This window comes from Argopecten irradians, unplaced genomic scaffold, assembly GCF_041381155.1.
Source record: "Argopecten irradians isolate NY unplaced genomic scaffold, Ai_NY scaffold_0017, whole genome shotgun sequence".
NCBI classification, from domain to species: Eukaryota; Metazoa; Mollusca; class Bivalvia; order Pectinida; family Pectinidae; genus Argopecten; species Argopecten irradians.
In genome coordinates this window covers 1,015,290-1,042,753 of record NW_027187484.1, presented here as the reverse complement: position 1 = coordinate 1,042,753, position 27,464 = coordinate 1,015,290, and the positions used below count along the sequence as shown (strand labels likewise).

The following is a 27,464-nucleotide window of genomic DNA, read 5'->3' as shown; positions in this document are numbered from 1 at the left end:
TATATAATTTCTCAGGTGTGAGCTATTTATAGCTTGCACTGTGTTTCTCTTTAATATTTTGGACCTAGTCTTGTTAGCTTGATTAACGAAACTTGTGTAGGCGTTTCACATTAGTACTGGTGAGAATGTGGACAGTGCGGATTTGGGAAATGAAATATAGGCTTTACAATCCTGGGTAAAAAAAAAAAAACTTTCCTTGCGAATGCTCATGGGAGGTGTCGTGTAACAGGGTACGGGGGAAGGATGGGCGACAGTATTACTGGGGAGGCCGCTCATAGGTAAAGGGGACTAAGTAGGATTTATTGTAGTAACTGATATTGGGTTAGAGTGAGTTAAATTCCGAAACTGATAGGCCAGTACTGAAAATACAAACTTGTAATTTGGATATTTGAGGGGTTGTTGTAATTTAATAGTATTGATATTACAATTTGATAGGACTAACATTTGTTGTTCAACTTGTTTTTCATGTTTGCTGTGTACTGGTGCCCCTGACCTGGGGGGAGGAACTAAGGAAGAGGACCCAGGCCCCTGTGTCATTGCTGGTGCCACAACGTCAAAGCGGTTTGGGGAAAACTGCGGGCCCTGCCTGGACCCAGACGTCCTTATTGTTATTCCGGAAAGTGTGATATAAAGTGCCCGGAGGAACTTTGATGTGATAAGTATCGGGACATTGGGGTGTTGTCTTTGGCCATGGTAACAAAAAAAACCTGTACATGATTCCAGGGAATTTCAGTGTTACACAAGGAGAACATTATAGTTTGGGCCCGATCGGGCAGGGTAATAAACCCGAACCGCGCAGCACAGGGGTCTGGAGGACACCGTGTCGACCCCTGAATATCCCTTCCCCCCAGGGGGCATCAGAACTTTAAGGAATAATACGCATAGTGAGGAGCATTCAATTTATTCAGACCTAGTATTGATGAGTAGTTTCAGTATGTTCATGTCTAATCTGCGGATGTATTTATGACGTGTTTTTATATATATATTCTTTTCCTTTTGTATGTTGTAGGTATATATACAGGCAAATATGAAACGACTAGTGTCAGGCCAAGTGGCCATTATTGGCCATAGCTATATAACAAGACTTAGCAATCTTATCAATAACCCTAGGGAGGGGAGGTTTACTCGGGATCTGGGATTGACGGGGGTGGGTGTTCGTCTGTATGGTAAGTCTGGGGGGAAAATTTGGGATATTGTGGACTTGGTGGATCGGATGAAGAGGGAGGGGTTTAGTCCGGGGTTAGTAATCTTGCAGGTGGGGGGGGGGGGAACGACTTAGATAGCAGGGGGGATAGGTTGCAACATTTTTATGGGGGTCTTGCGTATGATACAAGATACATTAGATAGCTGGGGGGTAGAGCGGGTGGCCCTCATGGCGGTGTTTCCGCGGCCCCGGCATCCTGCGGTGACCGGGGCGGAGTATGCGGCTCGTCGGGCACGCATGTCTCTGGCCCTCTCCCTCGAGATGAGGGACCGGGGTCAGAGCTATGTGGCTCGGCGACGCCTCATGTCCCCCCGGCTGCTGAACGATGGGGTTCATTTGAACCCCACGGGAATGCGGCGATATTTTCATGAGTTGCGCCACCTCTCTATCCGGGAATTAAAGAAAATTTAAGGGGAGGGGAAGTTGATTCATGGTAGGTATATAGCAGGGGTTGGGGGGGGGGACACATATGTACAATAGGGAGGGGAGGGGGGAGGTTGTTATGTAGGTGAACTGGTGGTATGTAATGTTAAGTGTAATTGGTGGGGGCGACCAGGGGTATGTAGATAGGACTGTAGGTATAATTGTAGTTAGTTAGGGAGAGGATCCAGGTGGTTGGGGGTGTCTCTGGTGGTAAGAGTTGATATGACCAACACCTCGAGATAACCCTAACAAGGACTTCTCCTATTCAAAATTGTTGGGGTGGGTATTTTTGGCTGTTAGGTATTCTGGCCACTGTGGGGACTGTGGTTCTGGTGGTTAGAGTTGATACGACCAACACTGGGGTCTTGTACTCACGTGGTCAGACTTAATTAGTTTGGGGGGTATATAAGTAACGGGGAAAGTCTCTGGTCAACCCCAAATTTTCATTCGAGCTGGGTTAAGTAAAATCATAAGAGTGGCTTCCCCAGTCTTGTAGGATTGTTTAGGGCCCGGTGGAAAACTTTGTTTTGTTAATTGTATGTTTTTGTATTTGTGAACTTTTTTTTTCCCCATAATGTCATATTTTTTTCCTTTAGTTCTAAAGTCGTGTAAAAAGGAGGTGGTGTCCAAGGCAGAAAGAAAAATTATCTATGAGTACTCTTCTGATTTTGGAATTGTCTAAAAGTATAAAGGAAATTTAACTTGGTTAAAAGACTCTTGGGACATTGTTCTGGTTTTTTTCTTTATAAATGCTGGAATCTTGGGATTATTACGTTTATCTATAATCTTAAAGTTTTCGTGTACGGAGTTCCGAGACATGGAGCTTAAACTTTTTCTGCCTTGGAAAATTATTCAACTCTCTATGTTATGTTTGGTGGTGTCTAACTTTGCACAGTGGAAAGTGTAACGCGTGCAAATATATATGTTAGGGGTAAAATCAATTGCTGATTGATGTCCATTTCACAATAACAATTATTATGGTCTCACCATTGTAATACTCGACAACATCTTCTAATATACATTCATTGCAAAAGTAAGCAAGGGGGCCTGTTACAATTCTTTAAGCACCCATTTCTGCGCTGAAATTCTCCAGTCTGCTCCGAGGTCACTTGGCATTGTACATACGTCCGGTGGTAGTACAATATATATATACGAGGCATCTGTAGTTGATTGCTAGGGCTGTAAAACAAGTATACAAAGAGAAAGAAATACAAAAGAAAAGGAATGAAAAACAACCATGCCCTAAGCTATATATATATAATCACTACTAAACAGTTGTGATTGATGTACTCGTAGAGAAAATAAGTGATATTACAGGTGAGCTGAGTATTGAATTTTGCTAGCCACCAGCTACTACCTAGCGGAATATAATAAGTTTTATTTTAAATTTATTATTATTATTTCAAATTATAACTAATTTTAAATAATTATTAACAAGGGGACGTAATATAATATAATAAGTTTTATTTCATAAGATACTGATATAGACTTACAGCTATTCGTGTGTGTCCCAGGTCTAAACGTATATATATTATCAGTTATCAGTGCCATGCGATAGCTGGCCAGGTCTGTACATAATAGTCTGGGTTATAGGTATAAGTTTCTCGTTGTTGTGTAATGGTATGTGGTGCCTGAACATCTTATATGTAATGCTAATTGTGAAACTGGTCAGTATTAATTGGTTCAGCGTGTTACTTATGTTATGCAGTAGCTATCCATGCATCAGATGTTTCAGGTGTTAGATATCATGGCCAAATACTGATCCCCATGCTCTCGTTGTTATGTATAAATAGAGCTGACCACTTATTGTAGAAGAGAGAAGGAGAAACATAGAGGAGCACACACCTTGTGTGTGGTCCCATTTTGGGCCACATATATCAACAATGACTCTATGTAACGTATGAAGTACTAAAGAATAAATTGTCGACAAAAAACATCAGAGTCAATCATCATTTCAACGACAATTCTCAACGTTGTACGGACCCAACAAACGAAGACTACATATACCTGATGGCCACCTTTATAACAGCTAAATAATACAACTTTACAAAACAAGATTCAAAAACCATTTTATTATAGGGGCCCTATAGGGGAAATATAGGTAAATCCTTTAAATCGCTACTTGTCATAGAGTTCTGAATGGAATGTCACAAAATTTGGCCACAAACATCCTTGGGGGAAGGGGAACAGAACTTGTATAAATTTTGGCTCTGACCCCCCGGGGGCAGGAGGGGCGGGGCCCAATAGGGGAAATAGAGGTTATCCTTTAAATCGCTACTAGTCATAGAGTTCTACATGGATTGTAACTAAATTTTGCCACAAACGTCCTTGGTGGAAGGGGAACAGAACTTGTATAAATTTTGGCTCTGACCCCCCGGGGGCAGGAGGGGCGGGGCCCAATAGAGGAAATAGAGGTAAATCCTTTAATTCGCTACTAGTCGTAGAGTTCTGCATGGATTGTAACCAAATTTGGCCACAAACATCCTTGGGGGAATAAGAACTGAGTTTGTATAAATTTTGGCTCTGGTCCCCGGGGCAGGAGGGGCGGGGCCCAATAGGGGAATTATAGGTAAATTCTATAAATTGCTACTTAATTGTCCTAGAGTTTTGTATGGATTGTAACTAAATTTGGCCACAAACATCCTTGGGGGAAGGAGAACAGAACTTGTATAAATTTTGGCTCTGACCCACCGGGGGCAGGAGGGGCGGGGCCCAATAGGGGAAATAGAGGTAAATCCTTTAAATCGCTACTTGTCATAGAGTTCTACATGGATTGTAACCAAATTTGGCCACAAACATCCTTGGGGGAAGGGGAACAGAACTTGTATAAATTTTGGCTCTGACCCCCAGGGGGCAGGAGGGGCGGGGCCCAATAGGGGAAATAGAGGTAAATCCTTTAAATCGCTACTAGTCATAGAGTTCTGCATGGAATGTAACCAAATTTGGCCAGAAACATCCTTGGGGGAATAAGAACAGAGTTTGTATAAATTTTGGCTCTGGTCCCCCGGGGCAGGAGGGGCGGGGCCCAATAGGGTAATTATAGGTAAATTCTATAAATTGCTACTTAATTGTCCTAGAGTTTTGTATGGATTGTAACTAAATTTGGCCACAAACATCCTTGGGGGTAGGAGAACAGAACTTGTATAAATTTTGGCTCTGACCCACCGGGGGCAGGAGGGGCGGGGCCCAATAGGGGAAATAGAGGTAAATCCTTTAAATCGCTACTTGTCATAGAGTTCTACATGGATTGTAACCAAATTTGGCCACAAACATCCTTGGGGGAAGGGGAACAGAACTTGTATAAATTTTGGCTCTGACCCTCAGGGGGCAGGAGGGGCGGGGCCCAATAGGGAAATAGAGGTAAATTCTATCAATCGCTACTTGTCCTAGAGTTCTGCATGGATTGTAACCAAATTTGGCCACAAACATCCTTGGGGGAAGAGGAACAGAACTTGTATAAATTTTGGCTCTGACCCACCGGGGGCAGGAGGGGCGGGGCCCAATAGGGGAAATAGAGGTAAATCCTTTAAATCGCTACTTGTCATAGAGTTCTGCATGGATTGTAACCAAATTTGGCCACAAACATCCTTGGGGGAAGGGGAACAGAACTTGTATAAATTTTGGCTCTGACCCTCAGGGGGCAGGAGGGGCGGGGCCCAATAGGGGAAATAGAGGTAAATCCTTTAAATCGCTACTAGTCATAGAGTTCTGCATGGATTGTAACCAAATTTGGCCACAAACATCCTTGGGGGAAGGGGAACAGAACTTGTATAAATTTTGGCTCTGATCCCCAGGGGGCAGGAGGGGTGGGGCCCAATAGGGGATTTAGAGGTTAATATTAAAATTCCTTCAGAAAAGAAACAATGAACCTGTATTCAGAAAATTATTTGGCATTACAAATCAGGTGAGCGATACAGGCCCTCTGGGCCTCTTGTTAATATTTCCTTTGATTGTGTTTTTAGCTTACTGTAATACTATGCATTTATAGCTTCCATTTTATTATAGCTAATGTGGTTTAGTGATTATGCTACTTGCCTTAACCTAGACGGGCCAGGATTCAATCCCTGGCACCAGTGTTCTCCCTTCAGGATATTTTCCGGCTAGTCCTAAGGACCGACTGACCCTAAAAGTTACTGGTCCTTTAACAAAGTTACAATTCATCCTTGTAGTTTATTTACTAGCAAAGTCATAGTTGTACTTACAAAAAATATCCACATATCTGTTTTAGAATCATTCGCTCTCAACAAAGTTGACTGAAAAACCAGAATATTACGAAAATCTGTTTTGCTCAATTTGATCTTTAACCTTTCTACAATGCTACTGCTATTTTTGTTTTGTATATCTTTAGTAGTCTATCAGAACTGGACCAAAAGCGTTACCGTTAAAAGGACCAGTTGCATGGCAAAAAATGTCTACCCTACTGTAAAGTTGCCGGTCATGGGCAGACAGACAGGCGTTTATTTGCCCGATTATGTGGTTTTTTTCCGGGCACTCCTCCTGTTTTTTTTCACACTCTATAACCCCAACCCAAGCACATATTTATTTATTGGTATCATGGATATGGAAAATCTTATTTGACTGTCAACAGACATGATCAGGGAAATGTCGGAGGAAACCTGGATGGCATTGCTCCAGACAGCCAGAAGGACTGCCAGTTATTCTTACGATATTGAAACTAGAAAAGCTCAAGCTGTCTTGGATGAGTGTTGTGATGAAGATGATCACCATGACTTCATCAAGGAAATTTCGGAGCTGGCTCCAGAAACCTTCAACATTCATGAAAGGTTGAGACTCTCCTTTCTACACCTCTGTCTACTTGGTAAGTGTTATCAATAATCAATATCTTAGCATCATTCAACTAAACAGTTATTCAGTTAAGATCTGATATAAAATTTGGAAATTTAAGACAAGTGGCCCAATAGTCTTGACCATCATTTCACAAATTTAGCAATTAATGATCTAACATGTAGTCTTTGAGAGATATGAGGAGATTACACTCTGGTATTTCAAATTCTTTTTTAATTAATATTCTACAAAAATCTAATTCTCTTAAAGGGACAATTCACTCAGGCTAATTCTTTTACATAACCAAGAAGCAAAATATGTCATAAATGTATTGTTCTACATTTCTTATGAAACATTTAACACAATATATTGACAAATTCCACGTCATTGTTAAGTATTTTAATTGATACCGTTGTAATTACAAATCGTTGATCAATACGATTAAGCAGGTACAGTATGTACTCTGTACCCATACCCGAGCCAAAGTCACGCATGTTAAACAAATGAACTACATAACCACTGAGGAGGTAATAAAATGATTTTTAGACAAGACAATTCACCTAATAAGGTAAACCACTACCGTCAGAGCGATTTGAGCAGTTCTAGACAAAAGTTGCATTACTCTACGAGCAAGGGACAGGGTTCGGCATACAAGATGTTCGACCACAATGTATAATGGAGGACAGCAAGCGAGTTTGAAAGTTTCACACGCATTTCACCACCATGGACTTTTCTAGCATATCACAGTAAAACCGACTGATCTAATTTCAATTGGAACTGGTTTTTCCCAATATATGTACAAATTTTAATGTTCTCTTAGATTGAATTGTCCCTTTAAAGTCTGATTCTATGAATACCTTGTTTGTTTTGATAAAACTAAATCCTTCACATGATTTATTTAAGCATTAAATTACCTTCTTGGGGGATTTATGGTCCTATAATTCTCCCTGGATTGCAGACAAATTGAATAACATGCCTTAGCACATTATAATTAATTAGTCAATTAATCATTAATCAATTTACATTTTCCAGACCCTGAGCAAAGTCCATCAGATGTCACATTACCAGAGCCATTGCTGTCAGTTTCTCCAAGCCTTAAGAGTACATCAAGTGGGTATCTATAAATTAATATTTACATTTTCACTTCGCTCCGCCTCAATGAAACTAGTAAACTCCGATCACTTCATTTCCCAATGAAGATGCTTGGTCACGCGCTGACCTCTGACCGGCGTGAGAATACATTTTGACATTGTTTACATTTTAACCTAGTTTTACGCCGCTTCAGTTTTGAATGAACTTTCTGAGATGTGGCCTATCGCTGTACATTTAGAAACACAGACAGAAATGTTTGATAAAGTGATATTAAAAATTGTTAGTAATATGATATTACAGATATTTTACACGTATTTTGAAGAAACGATGACTTAGGCTCAAGCCCCGGAAAATGCTGAACATAGGCTAGGCCTACTGAGCGCAGCGATGTTCATCACTCATCGAAGTAGGCATAATCGAACGCAAATAGTTAGGATAATGTGTACAATATATAGATCTATATGTGAAACGGTAACATACATGTAAGCTTAAAAACGATAGATTCCATAAAAATACGCTCAAATACCAAACAGGCTGATTTCAGTGACATAGGCCTAACAAAACGATTCTGCGAGTGTCTAAACCCACGGCATTCGAGGGTCGTTGGAAACCACCAACATTTCAAATCAATGTTTCTCTACTTACTTTATACAGAATTTTAATCCTAAAACTCCAGTTGACAGAGAAGTTATCACATTTCAAGAATAACACACAAGTCTTCCAGTGATCTGCGACTAAATCCCACATTTTAACACGTTTTATTGAGCCCCTGAAGCATGGTTCTTGGACTGCATCGCATACCATAGACACAGGGGTTGGATTTCACAACAGGTTTAGGCCTAGTTAATAAACATTTAACTGCCAGCTACAAACAATTACCAGACGGAAATACAACATTCAGGTACATTCCACAACAATCGCAATTGATTTTTAAAAGATTTGATTATGTTTAGATACCAACTATTCAGCATTTTCACCACAATCGTCATTTTCTTCAAAACCGGACCCCTGCTAAATCGAGAAACCGGATTACACGTTGACTGCACAGCTAGTACTGCGCAGTATTTTTTTTATTTGAAGCTACATGATCATGTTTTTATGATATAAAATTTAAGCCATTAATTCTTGTACATAAAACAATATTTCAAAATCGCCGTTTTTAATTGTAACAACGCGCAAAGAATGAAGTTATTTTCGGAACTACATTTTATGTTGCCTTGGTGACGAAAAGAACTGACTGGCGGCTGTTCCGTAGCTGTACATACATGTACGATAACTGGTACAATGTTGCAAATTGTATAATAATCTTATACCGAATACATATAATTTGACTTTTTTCAAAAGCGGGATATTTAAATTGGTTAACGTAAATATAAGGATTGATTATCAATTTTGTTGCTTGCATTGACTGATGAAAAAGTTAATCTCGTGCAAATGTTACATGAACTGCTTCGCAGTTCACTTCATTTGCACGAGATTAACTTTCTTCATCAGTCAATGCAAGCAACAAAATTGACAATCAATCCTTAATTGGAAGAATTCATTGTAAGATAGTATTTGGCTGGTAGGAGAGCTCAAATGTTAAAATTCTATTTGTCTGTGAAAAAAATGATGTAAAATAGATCAGAATGTTATGATTAAGTTTGGTTTTTTGAGCATCCATTTCACAGTCATTTAAGATTTTGGAAGGTTGCTATGGAGGGAAGCCTAAGTCTCAAAGAAAATCCTCCAACCTCCTGGCAACTGCCCCACATGGGTGTTGAAAACATGACCCACAGGTGGAGGACTTGAGATATACTTATATACTTATATAGGATTACAAGAAGCGGTATGATGTTATGGTGAATATAGTAATTATTGCTGAGGTAATCATAATGATATTTTTAGAAGATAGAGAGAATTCTCTAATTACTGCTATATTACAAATTAAAGGTTAAAATTTATGTGTATTTGTTTGAACGATTAGAATGTGTTTTTCTCATATCTGGGAGTATAGCATGACAATTTCTCTTTTACACGTCATGTCATGAAGAACTGAAATTGAAGAAGGAAAAAAGGATCAGGTTCAATCTACCAAGTGATGGGGATAAGAAAGGTGAGATACTTTTGTATGAAAGTTTTAATGCCACCAGATTAATAACATTGATTATTGACAGTGAAGATGATTATTTGATTTTGATTGCATCCTATTAACAACCATGGTCATGAAAGGTCATGCCAGGTTTGAAGTTGGCAAAAACTTGGAAAACTTGAAGAAAAACTGCCTACCAATGGTTATAGAGTACCTTGAGTACCTTGACATAGTTATGTTTTTAATCAAACATTCAATAACCAGAGCCATATCTTCTAACTATTGTAGTTACCCAATTTAGCAACCAACACCGTTTTTAATTTGACGTCAAACATGCAAAAGTAGACCATTACATATAGATTCAACAGTGCTCTATTGAAAATATCTGTATCCTATTGCGTTCATACCTTTACAGCACTGTTCAATCTCTCATTTATTTACAATAGTTACATTGTAGTTACATATAAATTCCAAAAGAAATATTGAAGATGAATAAAAGCGTTTTGAATTTAGATCAAGATCACCAACATGACCATTTGAAGAACCCGATTAGTGTGAGACACTCCCAGACACCATCTGTGACCCTCAAGAAAAACTGTCGTTACTATGTATGTGGCGAGGTACTGGACACAAAAGACTTCAGTACGCTGAAAAATCCAAAGTGGTTAAATGATAATTTTTAAGGTAATGATGATACACAGCTAATAAAGCTATTGCCTATTTGATTTCAGAATGACTTTCAATTTCATCCCTTTTTCATATTGAAAGAAATATTAATAATCAAATGCAAATGAATAAACTTTCAAGTCTTTCATTTTCCTGACTTTATTGATATAGAGAATACATGGTTAGTATCTTACAATACAAGGTTTATTTTGGTGCAAGACTTACTGTCGTGTCGGTCTAACCGTTGACAAAATAAATGATGTAATACCTTGGTATGTTGAGCGACAGTATTATCAACTGGTCGAGTGGTTCTGTCAATTGTCTGGAGGGGCGGAGTTTAGATAGCCTACCCGACGTCAGGCGATAGAACGAGTGGGCGGAGTTTATCTGACGATGTTCTAGAGTTTGAGAGGCAATATGGCTGCGACTGATAAAAAAAACGTGTGTGGAAGATCTTATGCTAACGGGGTACTGACGGATGGTAAACGTCGTGAAATACTTGATCTTCATTATAATCTAAAGGATTATCTTTTTCATGAGATTAGTAAAAAAAAAACCTGATGTTACGAGAGGAGGTTGTCACAATTAAGATTATAAAGAATGTGACTGCACGCGGGACATTTGACCCAGTTACCTGTTTATCGGAACCCAAGCAAAATTTCCGACGAAGTCTTAAGTTTATAGAATAAAGAGAAATAAAATAATGACCTGTTTATTGGAGAGGAATGTTAGTACATCGCAAACGGTTCCCTCGGCCATTTTAGAATTTAGAGGCAATTTGCTGCATTTCCACGTAAGGCCTAACGATAACAGCGTTAGATTTATCTACGATCGTACGATGTTTCTTCTTTTCTGGTGCTGGAATAGATAAAAGTAGATAGGTTAAAAACATGATAAAAAATGAGGTGTTTATTTGTGAGTGGGGCCTTCAAGGGCTACGTTGTTTATGTTTGCCTTGAAGCCCTCCAGTGTAGTGTTTTGTACTGTTGCCACAGGGAGGAGATTCCAGTATGTGATGGTGTGTGGGGAAAAAGGAGTACTTAAATGTATCCTTTGTGGCGGCGATGTGTCTGTATGCATAGGGATGTGTGTGTCTAGTGCGGGTGTCTACAGGTGTTAGGTATTGTTCTGGGTTGATGGCAACGAGATGGTGTGTGATTTTATATAGGAGGATGAGTCGTGATTGTAGACGGCGTGTTTGTAGTGTTTGGCCATTGGAGTGTGTATAACATGTCTGAGACTGAAGAAGTGTTATGATATCTGTTGTGTACATATCTTGCTGCTCTGCGTTGAGTTTTTTCTATTTGTTGTATTTGGCCAGTATTGTGTGGGTCCCAGATAGAGGAGCAGTACTCTAGTTTGGGTCTGACAAGTGCTTTATATGCGTGTTCTTTAATGTGTGGTGAATTGATTGTGAGGTTTCGTTTTAGGAAACCTAGTGTTCTGTTTGCATTTGCGGTGATGTTGTTAATGTGTTTGTCCCATTGGAGGTTGTTTTGTAATGTGAGGCCTAAGTATTTACTGTGTTTGACGTGTTCAAGTGAGTGGTTATGGAGAGTGTAGTTGTGGTGGATTTTGTTGCGTTTGGTGGTAGTGGAGATGACGTTGCACTTGTCTGGGTGAAATTGCATTAGCCAGTCGTGTTCCCATTGTCCTGCATTGTCAAGGTCGTGTTGTAGTTTCTGTGTGTCTTCTTGTTTGTGTATGGTCTTGTAAATGATACTATCGTCTGCGAAAAGTCTAAGGGTGCTGTGTTTCATGTATTCATGTAGGTCGTTGATATATATTAAGAAAAGTATGGGGCCCAGACAGGTTCCTTGAGGGACTCCGGATGTTACTGGTATTTTGTGTGAGTGTTTGCCCTCAAGTATTACTGTCTGGGTGCGATGTGAAAGAAAATCTGTTATCCATGCATGTGTGTTACCTGTGATTCCGTAGTATTTTAGTTTGTACTGAAGGCGTTTGTGTGGTACTTTGTCAAAGGCTTTTGCAAAGTCCATGATTATGATGTCTGTCTGCGTGTTGTTGTTGTGGTTTTGTGTGAGGTCGTGTATGAACGTGGCCAGTTGGGTTTCGCACGATCTGGAAGGTCTAAAGCCGTGTTGTTTGTCGTAAAGTATGTTGTTGTTTTCCAGATGTGACATGGTGGCGCTGGTGATTATATGTTCCATTAATTTGCATGTGATGCATGTGAGTGATATAGGTCTGTAGTTTGCGGGATTGTATTTGTCGCCTTTTTTGTAAATGGGATTGACATTTGCGTGTTTCCAGTCGTGGGAAAGTGTTCCTGTGGTGAGTGAGCATGTAAATATTTTTGTAAGGATTGGAGCTGTGATGTCTTTGAGTTCTTTCAATATTCTGCCATGAATGTTGTCGGGGCCAGTTGCTTTATGCGGGTTTATATTGTTCAGTAGTTTGTGTATGCCCTGTTGTGTTATGTGGATGTCTGGCATAATTGGGTGTGGTGAAGGTCCTTTGTCAGGTATGGTTGTATTCTGTTCTTGTGTGAAAGCAGACTGGAATTGTTGGTTTAAGATGTTGGCTTTGTCAGTTGTGTCCGTCAATAGATGTCCGTCTTTCCGTAGGGCTGTGATGTCAGAGTTCTCTTTCTTAGTTGTTTTTATGTACGAGAAAAGCTTTTTGGGATTGTGTTTTTTGTTAGGGTGTGAGGATCGAGGTTCGTCTATTGGTATGTCTGTTATCATTTTTTCTAGGTAGTTGAGGTATGCGTTTCTGGTTTGTTTTTGTAGTTCTGATTTTGTTGCTTTATATTTATGTTTGATTTCTGGTTTGGATTTATACTGTTTGTGTAAGCGTTTGGATTTGTTTATGAGTTGGCAAATGGGGTGGGTTATCCAAGGGAGTTTGGATTTGTGTGTGATGTGCTTGGTGGGTATGTTTTTGTCTATGGATTTGTTTAGTGTTGTTTTGAAGGAGTGCCAGATCTCCTCTATGTTGTCGTTTGATCGTTCGTCCAGTTGTGTATTTAATTGTTCAAGGTCAGTCTTTATGTTGTCCCAGTTGGCTTTATTGTAGATGAGGATGTCTCTAGGTGGTCTTCTGATCTTTTTTAGTCGGACGTCAATTTCGGTGTAAACTATGTCGTGGTCTGATTTTCCTAGTGGTGGTAATATTTCTTGTTTGTTGATGATGGATGGCCTATTGGTTAGTGTAAGGTCTAATATGTGTTCGCCACGAGTGGGGGAAGCTGTCGTTTGAGTGAGAGACTTGTCATTGATGATGTTAAGTAGTGTTGGTGTAGCTTAGGTTGTGGTGTGCTTGGGATGGTGGTGTTGGTGTGTGCCAGTCTATATGGGGTAGGTTGAAGTCTCCACTGATGTATGTAATTGTGTTATTGTTTTGGCCTATTCTATTTATGGAGTCTTCGAGGTGTTCGATTGATTTTCCTTTGTCTGAGGGTGGTCTGTAGTATGCGCCTACTGTTAGGTTATGTGAATTTGTCATGTTGATGTTAATATATATAGATTCGTTGTCTGTGTCTAGTTCTTTTGCATGTTCTGAGTGGTATGCATTTGTTACTGCTATCAGAACTCCACCGTGGCTTTGTCCTTTTTTGTTTGGAGTTCTGTCTTTCCTGTATGTTGTGTAAGAGTGTGATGGGAAATATTCGTGGGATGGGATGTTATTGTTGAGCCATGTTTCTGTACCTATTACTATGTCCGGTTTGAGTGTGTGAAGCAGGTGTTCCAGTTCAGGTTTTTTATTAGGAGGACACACCTAGAGTCGCATGTTATTTCGTCCGTTGTCGTCCGCTTTCGTCAGTCGTCCGTCCGCAGTTAAACATGCGCTCGTGCGCCGTCCGCCTGTGCGTGATTAATTTTAACTTTTTAACATTTTGAACTTCTTTCTCAAAGTAGTCTTAACCAGTGCGATTGGCGTTGTCAAACTTGGCATGAAAAGATCCTGACACATGAAACATGGACAAAACGTGTTTGTTTTTTTTTGGGGTCGATCCACGAATTCCCAAGTGGGCCGCCAAGCAAGACCGCCATCTTGTGAAAATACACGATATTTTGAACTTCTTCTCAAGTTTCTATCAGGTGCGATCGATTTCGGCTTGTAAACTTGCATAAAATGATCCTGTCATCAGGTATACTGCCAAAAGTGTTGTTATTTTTTCGGCACGTCACGGTTCTGTCATTTTTTCTAGGTAGTTGAGGTATGCGTTTCTGGTTTGTTTTTGTAGTTCTGTTCTGATTTTGTTGCTTTATATTTATGTTTGATTTCTGGTTTGGATTTATACTGTTTGTGTAAGCGTTTGGATTTGTTTATGAGTTGGCAAATGGGGTGGGTTATCCAAGGGAGTTTGGATTTGTGTGTGATGTGCTTGGTGGGTATGTTTTTGTCTATGGATTTGTTTAGTGTTGTTTTGAAGGAGTGCCAGATCTCCTCTATGTTGTCGTTTGATCGTTCGTCCAGTTGTGTATTTAATTGTTCAAGGTCAGTCTTTATGTTGTCCCAGTTGGCTTTATTGTAGATGAGGATGTCTCTAGGTGGTCTTCTGATCTTTTTTAGTCGGACGTCAATTTCGGTGTAAACTATGTCGTGGTCTGATTTTCCTAGTGGTGGTAATATTTCTTGTTTGTTGATGATGGATGGCCTATTGGTTAGTGTAAGGTCTAATATGTGTTCGCCACGAGTGGGGGAAGCTGTCGTTTGAGTGAGAGACTTGTCATTGATGATGTTAAGTAGGTGTTGGTGTAGCTTAGGTTGTGGTGTGCTTGGGATGGTGGTGTTGGTGTGCCAGTCTATATGGGGTAGGTTGAAGTCTCCACTGATGTATGTAAATTGTGTTATTGTTTTGGCCTATTCTATTTATGGAGTCTTCGAGGTGTTCGATTGATTTTCCTTTGTCTGAGGGTGGTCTGTAGTATGCGCCTACTGTTAGGTTATGTGAATTTGTCATGTTGATGTTAATATATATAGATTCGTTGTCTGTGTCTAGTTCTTTTGCATGTTCTGAGTGGTATGCATTTTTTACTGCTATCAGAACTCCACCGTGGCTTTGTCCTTTTTTGTTTGGAGTTCTGTCTTTCCTGTATGTTGTGTAAGAGTGTGATGGGAAATATTCGTGGGATGGGATGTTATTGTTGAGCCATGTTTCTGTACCTATTACTATGTCCGGTTTGAGTGTGTGAAGCAGGTGTTCCAGTTCAGGTTTTTTATTGGAGATGGATTGGAAATTAATGGTAGCTATCCTAGTGGGTTTGATGAATCTGTTGTTTGTGTTGGGCGAGGTGGTTTGTTTTTTTGGTGAGGAGGATGCTTTGGGAGGACCGGGACTTTTAGGGTCATCACTACTGGAGAGGGTGCTTGTGTCATGTAGGTGTGAAAATTTGTTTGAGATGTCAGTTGGGGATGTATCAAAGAGTGTGGAGGAGAAATTTGGAAGACCACAGTTTAGGCAATCCCAGGTTACACCACTGTGATCCAAGTGCTTGAGTTGGGATTTATTTATCCCTTGGCAGTCAACATGGTACCAAACGTTGCAGGTGTCGCAACACACTGCATTTGATTTCCATGTCACTGCCACATGTGCCACAGGGGTATGTCCTTGAATGTTTGAAAAACGGCACATTCTGTAAGAAATCTATTAACAGCCGATAAATCTGTAGTGAATTGATAAATTGATATTTAAGAAGTTGATTGATAAAGAAACAAACAGAGGTAAACTTACCGCGAGGCGGGCCTCACGGCAGCCATTACGTTGTTCTCGAAGTAGCCTACATGTAGCTAACGTTTGTGACGGACATTCCCTACCGTGAATTATGCTAGCGATGACGCAAAAAGTTATCCAGACTATCCCGGCTGAAACACGGACAGCAGCTCATGAAAACCGCATTATCGCATTTAATTCCAGAGCTTTCTTTGAAGAAATGTCTGTTGTAAAAACTGTGTGTAATAGAAAGTATGGACACATCCTGCAGTTCTTATGAATACGGTAATACCCGATGAGTTCAGGATAGATCTAGTTCTTATGAGTACGGTAATACCCGATGAGTTCAGGATAGATCTATCACACGTGGGTCACACATATCACACGATATAAGCCACGCCCACCAACCAATCAACTCGCGTTTAGCATTATATTGTAACCCAGTATGCAATGGTATTGTGCAAGTTGCGCGGCGAGTACATCACTGTCGTCGTCAACGGTTAGACCGACACGACAGTAAGTAGGAAAGCTGAGATGACCAGGCTTTGCTAAGTCATCTTGGCTTTCTATCTCGAGCACCAAAATAAAACTTGTATTGCAAGATACTAACCGTGTATTCTGTTTATCCTGCAACCATTCTTTGATGCGGAGGTATAAATTAATTCACTAAACCGAACGAGAGTGTACTACTTTTACTGTCGTTGGAAATAAATAAGAGCATTCACAAACAGTATCTGTAATTCTATTCGGTGTGATATATCACTGAAACACATGGTTCGTACAGAAGATGAAAAGTGCTGGAATTTGGGGTCAGTGCTGGAAAAGTGCTTGAATTTTGGGTCAGTGCTGGAAAAGTGCTGGAATTTTTCTTTAAATCCTTGAAAAGTGCTGGAATTGAAACTTCATGCTCCCAGAACACTGACAAAAGCTCTGTTGTCAATCAATTTATCATAATTTCAGTAATCAGACATTACTTGGGATGACTTTGTTGTTTGATAAGAATGTGTAATTGAATCTAATTACTCTGACAAAATTGTACTAACAAATTGCTTGCAAAATTGTAGGCATGTTTTTTGAAAATTCTGATTTCGAGTCCAATGTAGAAGAAAAAAGTAGTGCTTGAAAATCTAGAAAAGGTGTTGGAAAAGTGCTTGAAAAGTGCTGGAATTTTGGTTTGAAAATCTGTACGAACCATGAAACAAAATGAAAATACTCAAAATCCAATAAATACCCATTAAAGAATTACTTGACAATGCATACCTTTTCCATGAGTCAAAAAAAATGACACTGCCATACAAAATTTTCGATATCGTAAAAATGATGTCATTCCGTTGAATGTGACGTCACTTTTTAACAGGACTGAATGACGTTTCATTCACCGGAAGTTTCAAGTTCTGTGTCAAGTTAGAAAAAGTTCCGTCAGATATGGAGCAACGTCGTGTGATTGTATTGACGGATAAAGCATTTTGTATTGACGGATAAAGCACAAATTTATCCAGCAGTTGTTATCCGTCAGTATGTGCAGCAGTTGCAAGATAAAATTCATTTTGTGGTCATTGCCATATATGGAAAGGCAATTCAACTACACTAGTCCCAAACAACATTTAATCAAAGTAATTGACGTGTTTTCAGGTCATCAATGCATATCTCTCCTTGCTCCAGAGGGAACAAAATGTGGGGGACACTGACCATATCTTTGTGATGCCATCCTATACAGCAGTGCTATGGAGTAAAGGCAAATTTGACCACTGGCTTTATTCAGATGTAAGATAAATCAATATGTGGACAATTAGGAAAGCAAATATGAGATGAATTTTAAGAATATTTATATGTCTTTAACTTTTGAAGTGTTTAAACATGAAATTAAAATCTTAAAAAGTATTTCAATAACATACTCTATACATAATAATAATGAGATGATCATTATAATAAAATCCAAAACCAAGAGGCATGAAAAACTACTGATGAATGAGGTTTTTTTTCAGGTTAAATTTGCAATGTACAAATGGGTGTTTTTGCCTGCAAATGTTGGAAATCATTGGGTACTCCTTGCAGCCAATATGACCACCAAAACTGTATCTGTCCTTGACTCCATGGGCGGAACTAATCAGACACTTATAAACAACTGGAAGTAAGTGTCATATGTAATACCACTAGCTTTAATGATTGAAAAAAAAAACGTCATTGTACATCTATCAAGAAAATAGAAAATAACATCATTTTATATTTACCATCAACAACATGTATGACTGTACTCTTTTTCTCTAGAAAGTAATTAGCAATGTTACAGAAAGGTAAAAGAATAAAAAAAACAATTTTACAGTTATTTCGCAGACATTTAATATCTTTTAGGGGTACAGTTTCTCGTTTTTAAATTAACACAGGAAATATATGGCCATCGGGTCACAGAAAACAGTCGAGTTGGCAAATGCAATATGGATTTCATGCCAATTGGTTTCATCTATCCAGAGAGATGGAAATGCTTGTGGTGCATTTGTGTTGTTGGTAAGAATAAATATTAAAGAAATTGTTATATTTTACATCAATGCAAGATTAAAAAAAGGAATATAGTCCTGTTACTCCATGTCTAGAATGCACTTACGATCTCTACACTCCTGGACTATCTCATAGTAAAATTGGAGGCAACAGAACAGGTAATTTAGTTGTTTGATGTACATCAAAAGAGCCATATAACAGTACTCTGTGGTTGACTGTGTGGCTTTGATGTTGGGCGTGCTCTCTCTGTAGTCTTCAAAGGAAAACATGTCAGGCCTGTGATTGGTGGAGATGTTTTCTGATGAGCTGAAATTTTACTATGAGATAGTTCAGGGGTGTAGAGATCATAAGTGATCAGAACCCCTGGACTGTGACAAATTAATGTAATTTTAAGCTGTCAGCTAGTACTTTTAATACAAGTTTTCTGTAATTCTTCAATATTACTTGGTATATTACACACATGGAGAAAGTCAAACATGACTTGCGTATATATTACAATAAATTACAGTAAAACCCCTCTAACTCGAACCCGGATTCCTCGAATACCCCCTATTTGTCGAACTGGTTGTACGGTCCCGACCGTCTCCCTATATAATCTATGTAACAAAAACCCTGTATAGCTCGAACAGCTATTCGTCGAAAACCCCTTATTCCCCGAACAGAATTATGTCCCTGTTTCATCAAATACATAGTATTTACCCATGTATTCGTCGAACAGGTGTTCAGCCCTTGAGATTTTTTTTACCTGTGTCACACCTGACTGCACCGACCGACATGGATAATTGCTCACGATCTTGTGTTTATACAGTTTGCGTGTCGAGCCTTTAGGTAATTAAGGGATTAACGGTGTCATTAGTACCTACCTACACGATTGCAAGTAGTTGTTTGATGCTAACTTTATTTGAATATTTCAGAAAAGGCATTAAGTTATTGATGTTTCTCTCGTAATAATCTTCGCTGTAAATACGAAAATACGGAAGTTGTTGATCCGTGTTAATAGAAAGTATGCATTGTGAAATGACAAAAGAGGCGGAAGATATTGCTGACGTCCGCCTAATTATAATTTTTTTTTTTTTTAAATTTCTTTGTTGGTTTCATTTGACAGGCTAACACAATGTTATTTATCGAAAGATGTAAACGATATCAAACGATATATGCAAAGAATGTTGAAAGAATAGGGTAATAAAAATGTCATTGTCGTGCATTGTTTGTCATAGTTTGAGACCGGACATTTTGACTGTTGATCATGACCAACCTCGGATGAGTCGAATACCCCGTATTCCTCGAACTATTGACCTGGTCCCACCTGCTCGAGTAATAGGGGTTTTACTGTAGTTGTTTTTTTACATGAGCCTTTTTCACTAATGTAATATCTGAAATTCATGTAACATTCTCTTTATTTAACAGAATGCTTTTGTTCTGACTAAGAACTTGCAGCTTGAAGAGGTCAATCATGCTCTTGCCCTGGAAATGAGAGAATTTGTCCGATTCAAGCTGTTAGCATCATCAATGGAACCGCCTTCTCAACGGACAAGATGTGACATGGTTGGGTGCACATCACCTAAACGGGCAACCTGGGTCATGTGCAATGTTTGTGGTAGATGGTCACATTTGCAATGTGTTGGACTAGTTAAGGCGCCAAAGAATGATTACATATGCACAATCTGTGTTGCTCAGTACCAATGAATACTAACTGCAGATATAGAGGTTACACAACACCTGTTCGTCAAGTGGCATAAACAACCTTAATACACGGTCCTCTCACGTTATGACATACTTCAATAGATTGTCACAATAAAAAGATTGTAAACCCAGGCATATTATCTAAATGATCAGTGACAAATTGTGGAATGAGGAAACAGCTGTTTGACACTTATGACTCCAATAAATCATCACAAGTGGAAAGAAGATGGTAGAAATAAATTCATGCATTGAATCATCGACCGCGTCCCAAGTGAAGTAGTAGATGAACTCTATTCTAGAAATGTTAATTTGACCTTTGCTCTAAAGCATTTATGTTATCAAGATAGAAAAGCCTTATTTCCTTTAAATTCAAAATGTATTTTAATACTTATATGAGTATCAGTAGTAATCCTTTGATATGCCTCAGAAAAATATAGGTTATAAAGAACTGTAACAATATAGGAAAACCCCTTCTCGACTTTTGTAGGATATTGATGAAGTAAAAGGCTCAACTTGCAATGCGTATTTACTATAATGAACTTGGTAGTCCTATTATTAAGATTTTTTCTTTTAATTCAAATATTATAATATTGGTTCACAATCTAAAAATCTAATAATTGTATTATACAAACTGCTTATGAAATGTTGTGCCAAATGATTGAGGAAGGCAACTAGCCCATCTAATTGGCATGCCTTTCTGAAATAGAAACCTTTTAGTCTTGGTATAGGTTTTCTCTGGATAAACCTGATGAAAAACAATATACAAATGTATGATAAAGGCACAAATTTTTGACCATGCAAGGCAAAGTCTTTCAAACTCATCTATATGTGATCTTTATAGATATTTTGTCGGTGATTTTGGAGTACAATATCATTTAAGCAAATATATACCTACCGAAGGTATCTTTACTATAGGTACAGTAAGTGGGGTATTTGGCATCCAAAGCATGTGAAAATAAAACTGAATTATTTTTTTTTATCATTTTGTAACTGGATTACAAAATATTAATTTACAACCAAAAATAGTCAAGTGTTTCATTGGCCCAGGAATGCGAGACATTTTTCAGAAACTCGCAAAATTCCACTATGTGGACACTCAAAATGGTCTATTACGTTGTATCACTATGAATTTCATATTTCGAGTGAGTAATTGAATGTCATAAGATTAGCAAATTGCCTGGTGTAAATACTGAAATGATGCAAATGCAGCCATACTATCTGAAAGGTTTTTTTTTTAAGTCCAATAAATTCATATCTAAATATAATTGTTAGATCAGTTGTTTATCAATAGTAATGATATTTCCATAAAAATGAAAATTACTTTTAAATTAGTGTTGATTGTACATATGTGTATGTTGATTTTGTACAGAATGACACCAGGGACGGGATTATAAAGAGAAAGAGGGGTAGGGGTAGATGACATAACGTGATTTACAGAACAGGATGCGAACCTCTGGCACATCGTGAAAAGTTGTAAGTTCGTAAGTCACTGGCGCGGCTGAAAATGCTCGTAAACTTGGCCTGCTGTACAGCAGACTCTGTCATCGTTCATTATTGTATTTAGGAATTTTGATGAATTAAAAGTACTGGCATCTTTTTTGTAAATTATGAGTGTATAATGTTTTTTGTAAATATAAAGTAGTCTCATCATGTATATATCATTGTATTTTATCGTTTCTAAATGTTTAAAAGATCCCGATGCTGTTTCAGTGTTTTCATGACTTTGATTGATATTTATAAACTTTCAAGAATGAAAAAAAATGTTTTGTTTTATTTTTATATCCTTCAATAACAAGCTTTAGTTCTGACAGCTGAAATACAGATAGGGAATCAAAGAAACTAAAATTATCAATGTCCAAAAAGCTAGAGTGGTTTAGTGATTGACAACAGATAAGACCAGAATACAAGGTGTTGGGTGTATATCTGGTTGTATCTGTTGTGGTTTAGTAAATGACAACAGATAAGACCAGAATACAAGGTGTTGGGTGTATATCTGGTTGTATCTGTTGTGGTTTAGTAAATGACAACAGATAAGACCAGAATACAAGGTGTAGAGAGTATATCTGGTTGTATCTGTTGTGGTTTAGTAAATGACAACAGATAAGACCAGAATACAAGGTGTAGGGTGTATATCTGGTTGTATCTGTTGTGGTTAAGTAAATGACAACAGATAGGACCAGAATACAAGGTGTAGAGTGTATATCTGGTTGTATCTGTTGTGGTTTAGTAAATGACAACAGATAGGACCAGCATACAAGGTGTAGAGTGTATATCTGGTTGTATCTGTTGTGGTTTAGTAAATGACAACAGATAGGACCAGCATACAAGGTGTAGAGTGTATATCTGGTTGTATCTGTTGTGGTTTAGTAAATGACAACAGATAGGACCAGCATACAAGGTGTAGAGTGTATATCTGGTTGTATCTGTTGTGGTTTAGTAAATGACAACAGATAGGACCAGAATACAAGGTGTAGAGTGTATATCTGGTTGTATCTGTTGTGGTTTAGTAAATGACAACAGATAAGACCAGAATACAAGGTGTAGAGTGTATATCTGGTTGTATCTGTTGTTTTGGCTCTGACCCCCCGGGGACAGCGGGGGCGGGGCCCAATAGGGAAATAGAGGTAAATTCTATAAATTGCTACTTGTCCTAGAGTTCTGCATGGATTGTAACCAAATTTGGCCACAAACATCCTTGGGGGAAGGGGAACAGAACTTGCATAAATTTTGGCTCTGACCCCCCGGGGGCAGGAGGGGTGGGGCCCAATAGGGGAAATAGAGGTAAATCCTATAAATCGCTAATTGTCCTAGAGTTCTGCATGGATTGTAACCAAATTTGACCACAAGCATCATTTGGGGAAGGGGAACAGAATTTGAATAAATTTTGGCTCTGACCCCCCGGGGACAGCAGGGGCGAGGCCCAATAGGGAAATAATGGTAAATCCTTTAAATCGCTACTAGTCATACAGTTCTGCATGGAATATAACCAAATTTGGCCAGAAACATCCTTGGGGAAGGGGAATAGAGATTGTATAAATTTTGACTCTGATCTCCCGAGGGCAGGAGGGGCGGGGACTGATAGCGGAAATAGAGGTAAATATTTAAATTCCTTTAGAAAAGAAACAATGAACCTGTATTCAAAACATAACTTGGCATTACAAACCAGGTGAGGGATACAGGCCCTCTGGGCCTCTTGTTTGTATTCCAGGGGTTACTATCACTGTCATATTATCCACCCCTGTACAATGTAACATAGTCAAACTGAGTGCAATGATGACAGTGATTAAAGTAACCTCTGGAATATCAAGGATGGATTTCTCACACACATTCAGTGCATACAAAGTTCTTCATGTAGATTTATGAACCATTTTAATCATTATATATATTTTTTAACTTTCAGAAATGGAGAACATACTGTTTTGGACGTGCCTGCTGCTACTTGTGTATAGAACTGATGTGTGTAAAGCAGACACAGCACACAAACCAAAGGAAGTACTTGTGATAGGTGGAGGGATCTCTGGTTTAGCTGCTGCCAGGAAACTGGTCAACCATCCCTCACAGATGTTTGATGTTACCGTGCTGGAGGCTAGAAAAGAAAGATATGGGGGACGTGTCTGGACAAACAGGAAACTTTTCAAGAAACCTCTCGGTAAATATTGGCAGATCATTTTTTATGGGGATGATATTTTCAAGCATTTGTGGAGGACTCATTAATTACCATGGGGTCAAGAACAATTTGGAGATGTAACTTTGAAGAAATTGGTATATCGCTAATCGTTTTTAGCTTGAAAGCAAAAATTTTTAAAGGCCAAAAAAATATTTGTTACTTCTGTTTCAACTCAAATGAAAATTATCACATTGTTTGATTAACACATGAACTTCATATCTCATGATTCAGAATATGTCCGCAGCATTCAGAGATTTAGGCTATATAACAAGAATGTAAATATTATATATATATATATATATTATTTATTGTGTAATCGTGTTCGTTTTGTGTGTCTTGATAAAGGGGCAGATCGCCGTGAGATCGCCTCGAAAATTTGACATTTTTTTTGTCCACACGGTTGGAAATACTTCTTTGTCCCATATTATTAATTGATAAAACATTGAAGGAAATAGATCACATATTATTACCAGGTAAAGTGTACACACTCAAGCAAGAAATGCTGATGTGATATTAGGAAATGAAATTTTACTTGATTTAATATGAATGGGGGCCTCAAAAATGAAGAGAAAAAATGGTTGCCTTAGAGACCACACACACATGGTCATGTACAGAAGTACTGGCAATTTATTGTTAATTTTTTCGTTTATTATGGAATTTTCTGCCAGGGGTGCACATGATGGACAAGGAGCTCGAGTGCACATGATGGACATTAGATTAAAAAACGATTTAAATGCCGTTTTGTCTATAATGCAGTCTTTGTGAATATAATGTTCTTCATACAAGTATACTTACTTCCTACATCTACCAGGTTTGGGGGTATGGAGATTCAGAAGAATAATTTTAATGTATTATGTAATATCATTTATGATGTAATTGCGGTAATCATTACATAACATTAATAAACTGGATCTACTATCCCAAACCTGGTCTTTATGTTGGTTTCAGACCCGTGATTAATTGTTAATTTTTTCAGTGTTTCTTTTATCGCAGGTGCAGAGACAGATCTGGGGGCTGTCTGGATCAACTCCAAGGTGAAGGACAATCCGATCCTGGCCATTACCAGGAAAGGCGAGTTAGAAACCAAAGTCTCAGGACCTATACAGCTCCATGTTCCTGAGGCTGACAAGATCTTCAAGGGAGATGAGGCTAACAAAATATTCACTGAAGTTTTCTCGGTGAGATTTGGTTTGTATCGACTGTTGATGGACATATCACCACTGTTTCCATCAGAGAAAGTCTGGAATGTCTTGTCTGTATCCTCTGTTCCCATGGTGACCTAGAATGACCCCCAGAAACCTCTATTTCTATGGAGACACCAAAATTGATGACAAGATCAGAGTTGTGATATAAACATTTCTCACCCAGGACCTATCTTTTTATGGTGATAACTTTTAGTCTCTTTATTACAATGACCTCAGAGTTTTGATATGTCTGACTTTCTTTCTTTACTTTATTGCCCAGATAATGCAGTCAGCAGTAGACAAGGTAAAGGCCACTGGTGTCGACATTCCACTACAGAAAGCTGTCGAGGACGAGATCTCAGGTCACTCATTCCAGGGTGACCGCGCCATCATCACCAGTATTCTACGTAACCATAACGCTGTCTCCAAGCCGGACTACTCCACCGTGCACTTTGATCCAGTGAAACAGTTCGGCTGGAATACAATCGTGGTGGATGGATATGACCAAGTTCTAGACGCGTAAGATCTTCATTAAGATCTTCTCCTCTAATACTTTCTATCTTGATGATTTTCACTCGATAAAGGAGAATTTCTTTCTTATGTTTGTGGAGTCTTTGTTTCTTACAACCACATACTTTGTAAGACCTAAAGTATTGTGTGCAAATATGCATTTGTAAATAGGAGCTTTCAGTGTTAATTTGCCGTATCAAGTTTCAGTTATTCACTAACAGTAATACGTATTACGATATCATATCACATAATACATTTACATTAGATACATGTACTAGTAAGGGAGGAAGGTGGGGAGGAGACAAAGTCAGCTGGAATTAGGTGTGTAAACTAGTACTATGCATCATTATACAGAAGACATCATTAAACAATTTAGTTAACTCAAATTCCTGAAATTGTTGATTGTTTTATTTCCAGTATTGTATCTGGACTAGGAAGTGAGCATACCTCTGTCTTTTATCAGTATTTCTTCTGGACTCAAATTGTCATTGTTTTATTTCCAGTGTATCAAAATCGACTCAAAGAAGAAGAAAGTGATTGTACGTACGAAGGACCTAAGTCAGGTCACTGCTGACCTAGTTATCGTGGCCGTCCCCGTAGGAGTACTGAGGAGTGAGGCTGTACTGTTTGAACCCGTACTTCCTAAGGAGTGGTACAAGGCCGTGAAGGAGCTATGGTTTACGGATAGTGATTTGTTGATTGTTTTATTTCCAGTATTGTATCTGGACTAGGCAGTGATTTGTTGATTGTTTTATTTCCAGTATTGTATCTGGACTAGGCAGTGATTTGTTGATTGTTTTATTTCCAGTATTGTATCTGGACTAGGCAGTGATTTGTTGATTGTTTTATTTCCAGTATTGTATCTGGACTAGGCAGTGATTTGTTGATTGTTTTATTTCCAGTATTGTATCTGGACTAGGCAGTGATTTGTTGATTGTTTTATTTCCAGTATTGTATCTGGACTAGGCAGTGATTTTAGATTGTTTTATTTCCAGTATTGTATCTGGACTAGGCAGTGATTTTTGATTGTTTTATTTCCAGTATTGTATCTGGACTAGGCAGTGATTTTTGATTGTTTTATTTCCAGTATTGTATCTGGACTAGGCAGTGATTTTAGATTGTTTTATTTCCAGTATTGTATCTGGACTAGGCAGTGATTTTAGTTTGATTGTTTTATTTCCAGTATTGTATCTGGACTAGGCAGTGATTTGTTGATTGTTTTATTTCCAGTATTGTATCAGGACTAGGCAGTGATTTTAGATTGTTTTATTTCCAGTATTGTATCTGGACTAGGCAGTGATTTTTGATTGTTTTATTTCCAGTAATTGTATCTGGACTAGGCAGTGATTTGATAGATTGTTTTATTTCCAGTTTGTATCTGGACTAGGCAGTGATTTTGATTGTTTTATTTCCAGTATTGTATCTGGACTAGGCAGTGATTTGTTGATTGTTTTATTTCCAGTATTGTATCAGTATTGTATCTGGTTTTTATTTCCAGTATTGTATCTGGACTAGGCAGTGATTTTAGATTGTTTTATTTCCAGTATTGTATCTGGACTAGGCAGTGATTTTAGATTGTTTTATTTCCAGTATTGTATCTGGACTAGGCAGTGATTTTAGATTGTTTTATTTCCAGTATTGTATCTGGACTAGGCAGTGATTTTAGATTGTTTTATTTCCAGTATTGTATCTGGACTAGGCAGTGATTTTAGATTGTTTTATTTCCAGTATTGTATCTGGACTAGGCAGTGATTTTAGATTGTTTTATTTCCAGTATTGTATCTGGACTAGGCCAGTGATTTTAGATTGTTTTATTTCCAGTATTGTATCTGGACTAGGCAGTGATTTTTTAGATTGTTTATTTCCAGTATTGTATCTGGACTAGGCAGTGATTTTAGATTGTTTTATTTCCAGTATTGTATCTGGACTAGGCAGTGATTTTAGATTGTTTTATTTTATTGTATCTGGACTAGGCAGGTGATTTTTGATTGTTTTTAGTTTTCCAG

At 38.4% G+C, this 27,464-nt stretch overlaps 1 protein-coding gene across 2 annotated transcripts; it reads left to right on the top strand.

Annotated features, from left to right (window-relative positions):
- LOC138311294 (uncharacterized) lies at positions 1 to 25,632 on the top strand. 2 transcript variants are annotated; one of them, XM_069252724.1, is made up of 7 exons: positions 1 to 884; positions 1,010 to 1,166; positions 6,216 to 6,446; positions 7,445 to 7,522; positions 23,498 to 23,746; positions 24,758 to 24,942; positions 25,229 to 25,632. In XM_069252724.1, the coding sequence occupies exons 2-7, from the start codon at positions 1,028 to 1,030 to the stop codon at positions 25,469 to 25,471; spliced, it is 1,125 nt and encodes a 374-aa protein (XP_069108825.1). In that variant the 5' UTR covers positions 1 to 884; positions 1,010 to 1,027; the 3' UTR covers positions 25,472 to 25,632. The 2 variants fall into 2 exon arrangements, with proteins under 2 accessions (XP_069108825.1, XP_069108824.1); XM_069252723.1 differs by having other exon boundaries at positions 1 to 1,166; positions 25,229 to 25,631.
- The last annotated feature ends 1,832 nt before the right edge of the window (positions 25,633 to 27,464 follow it).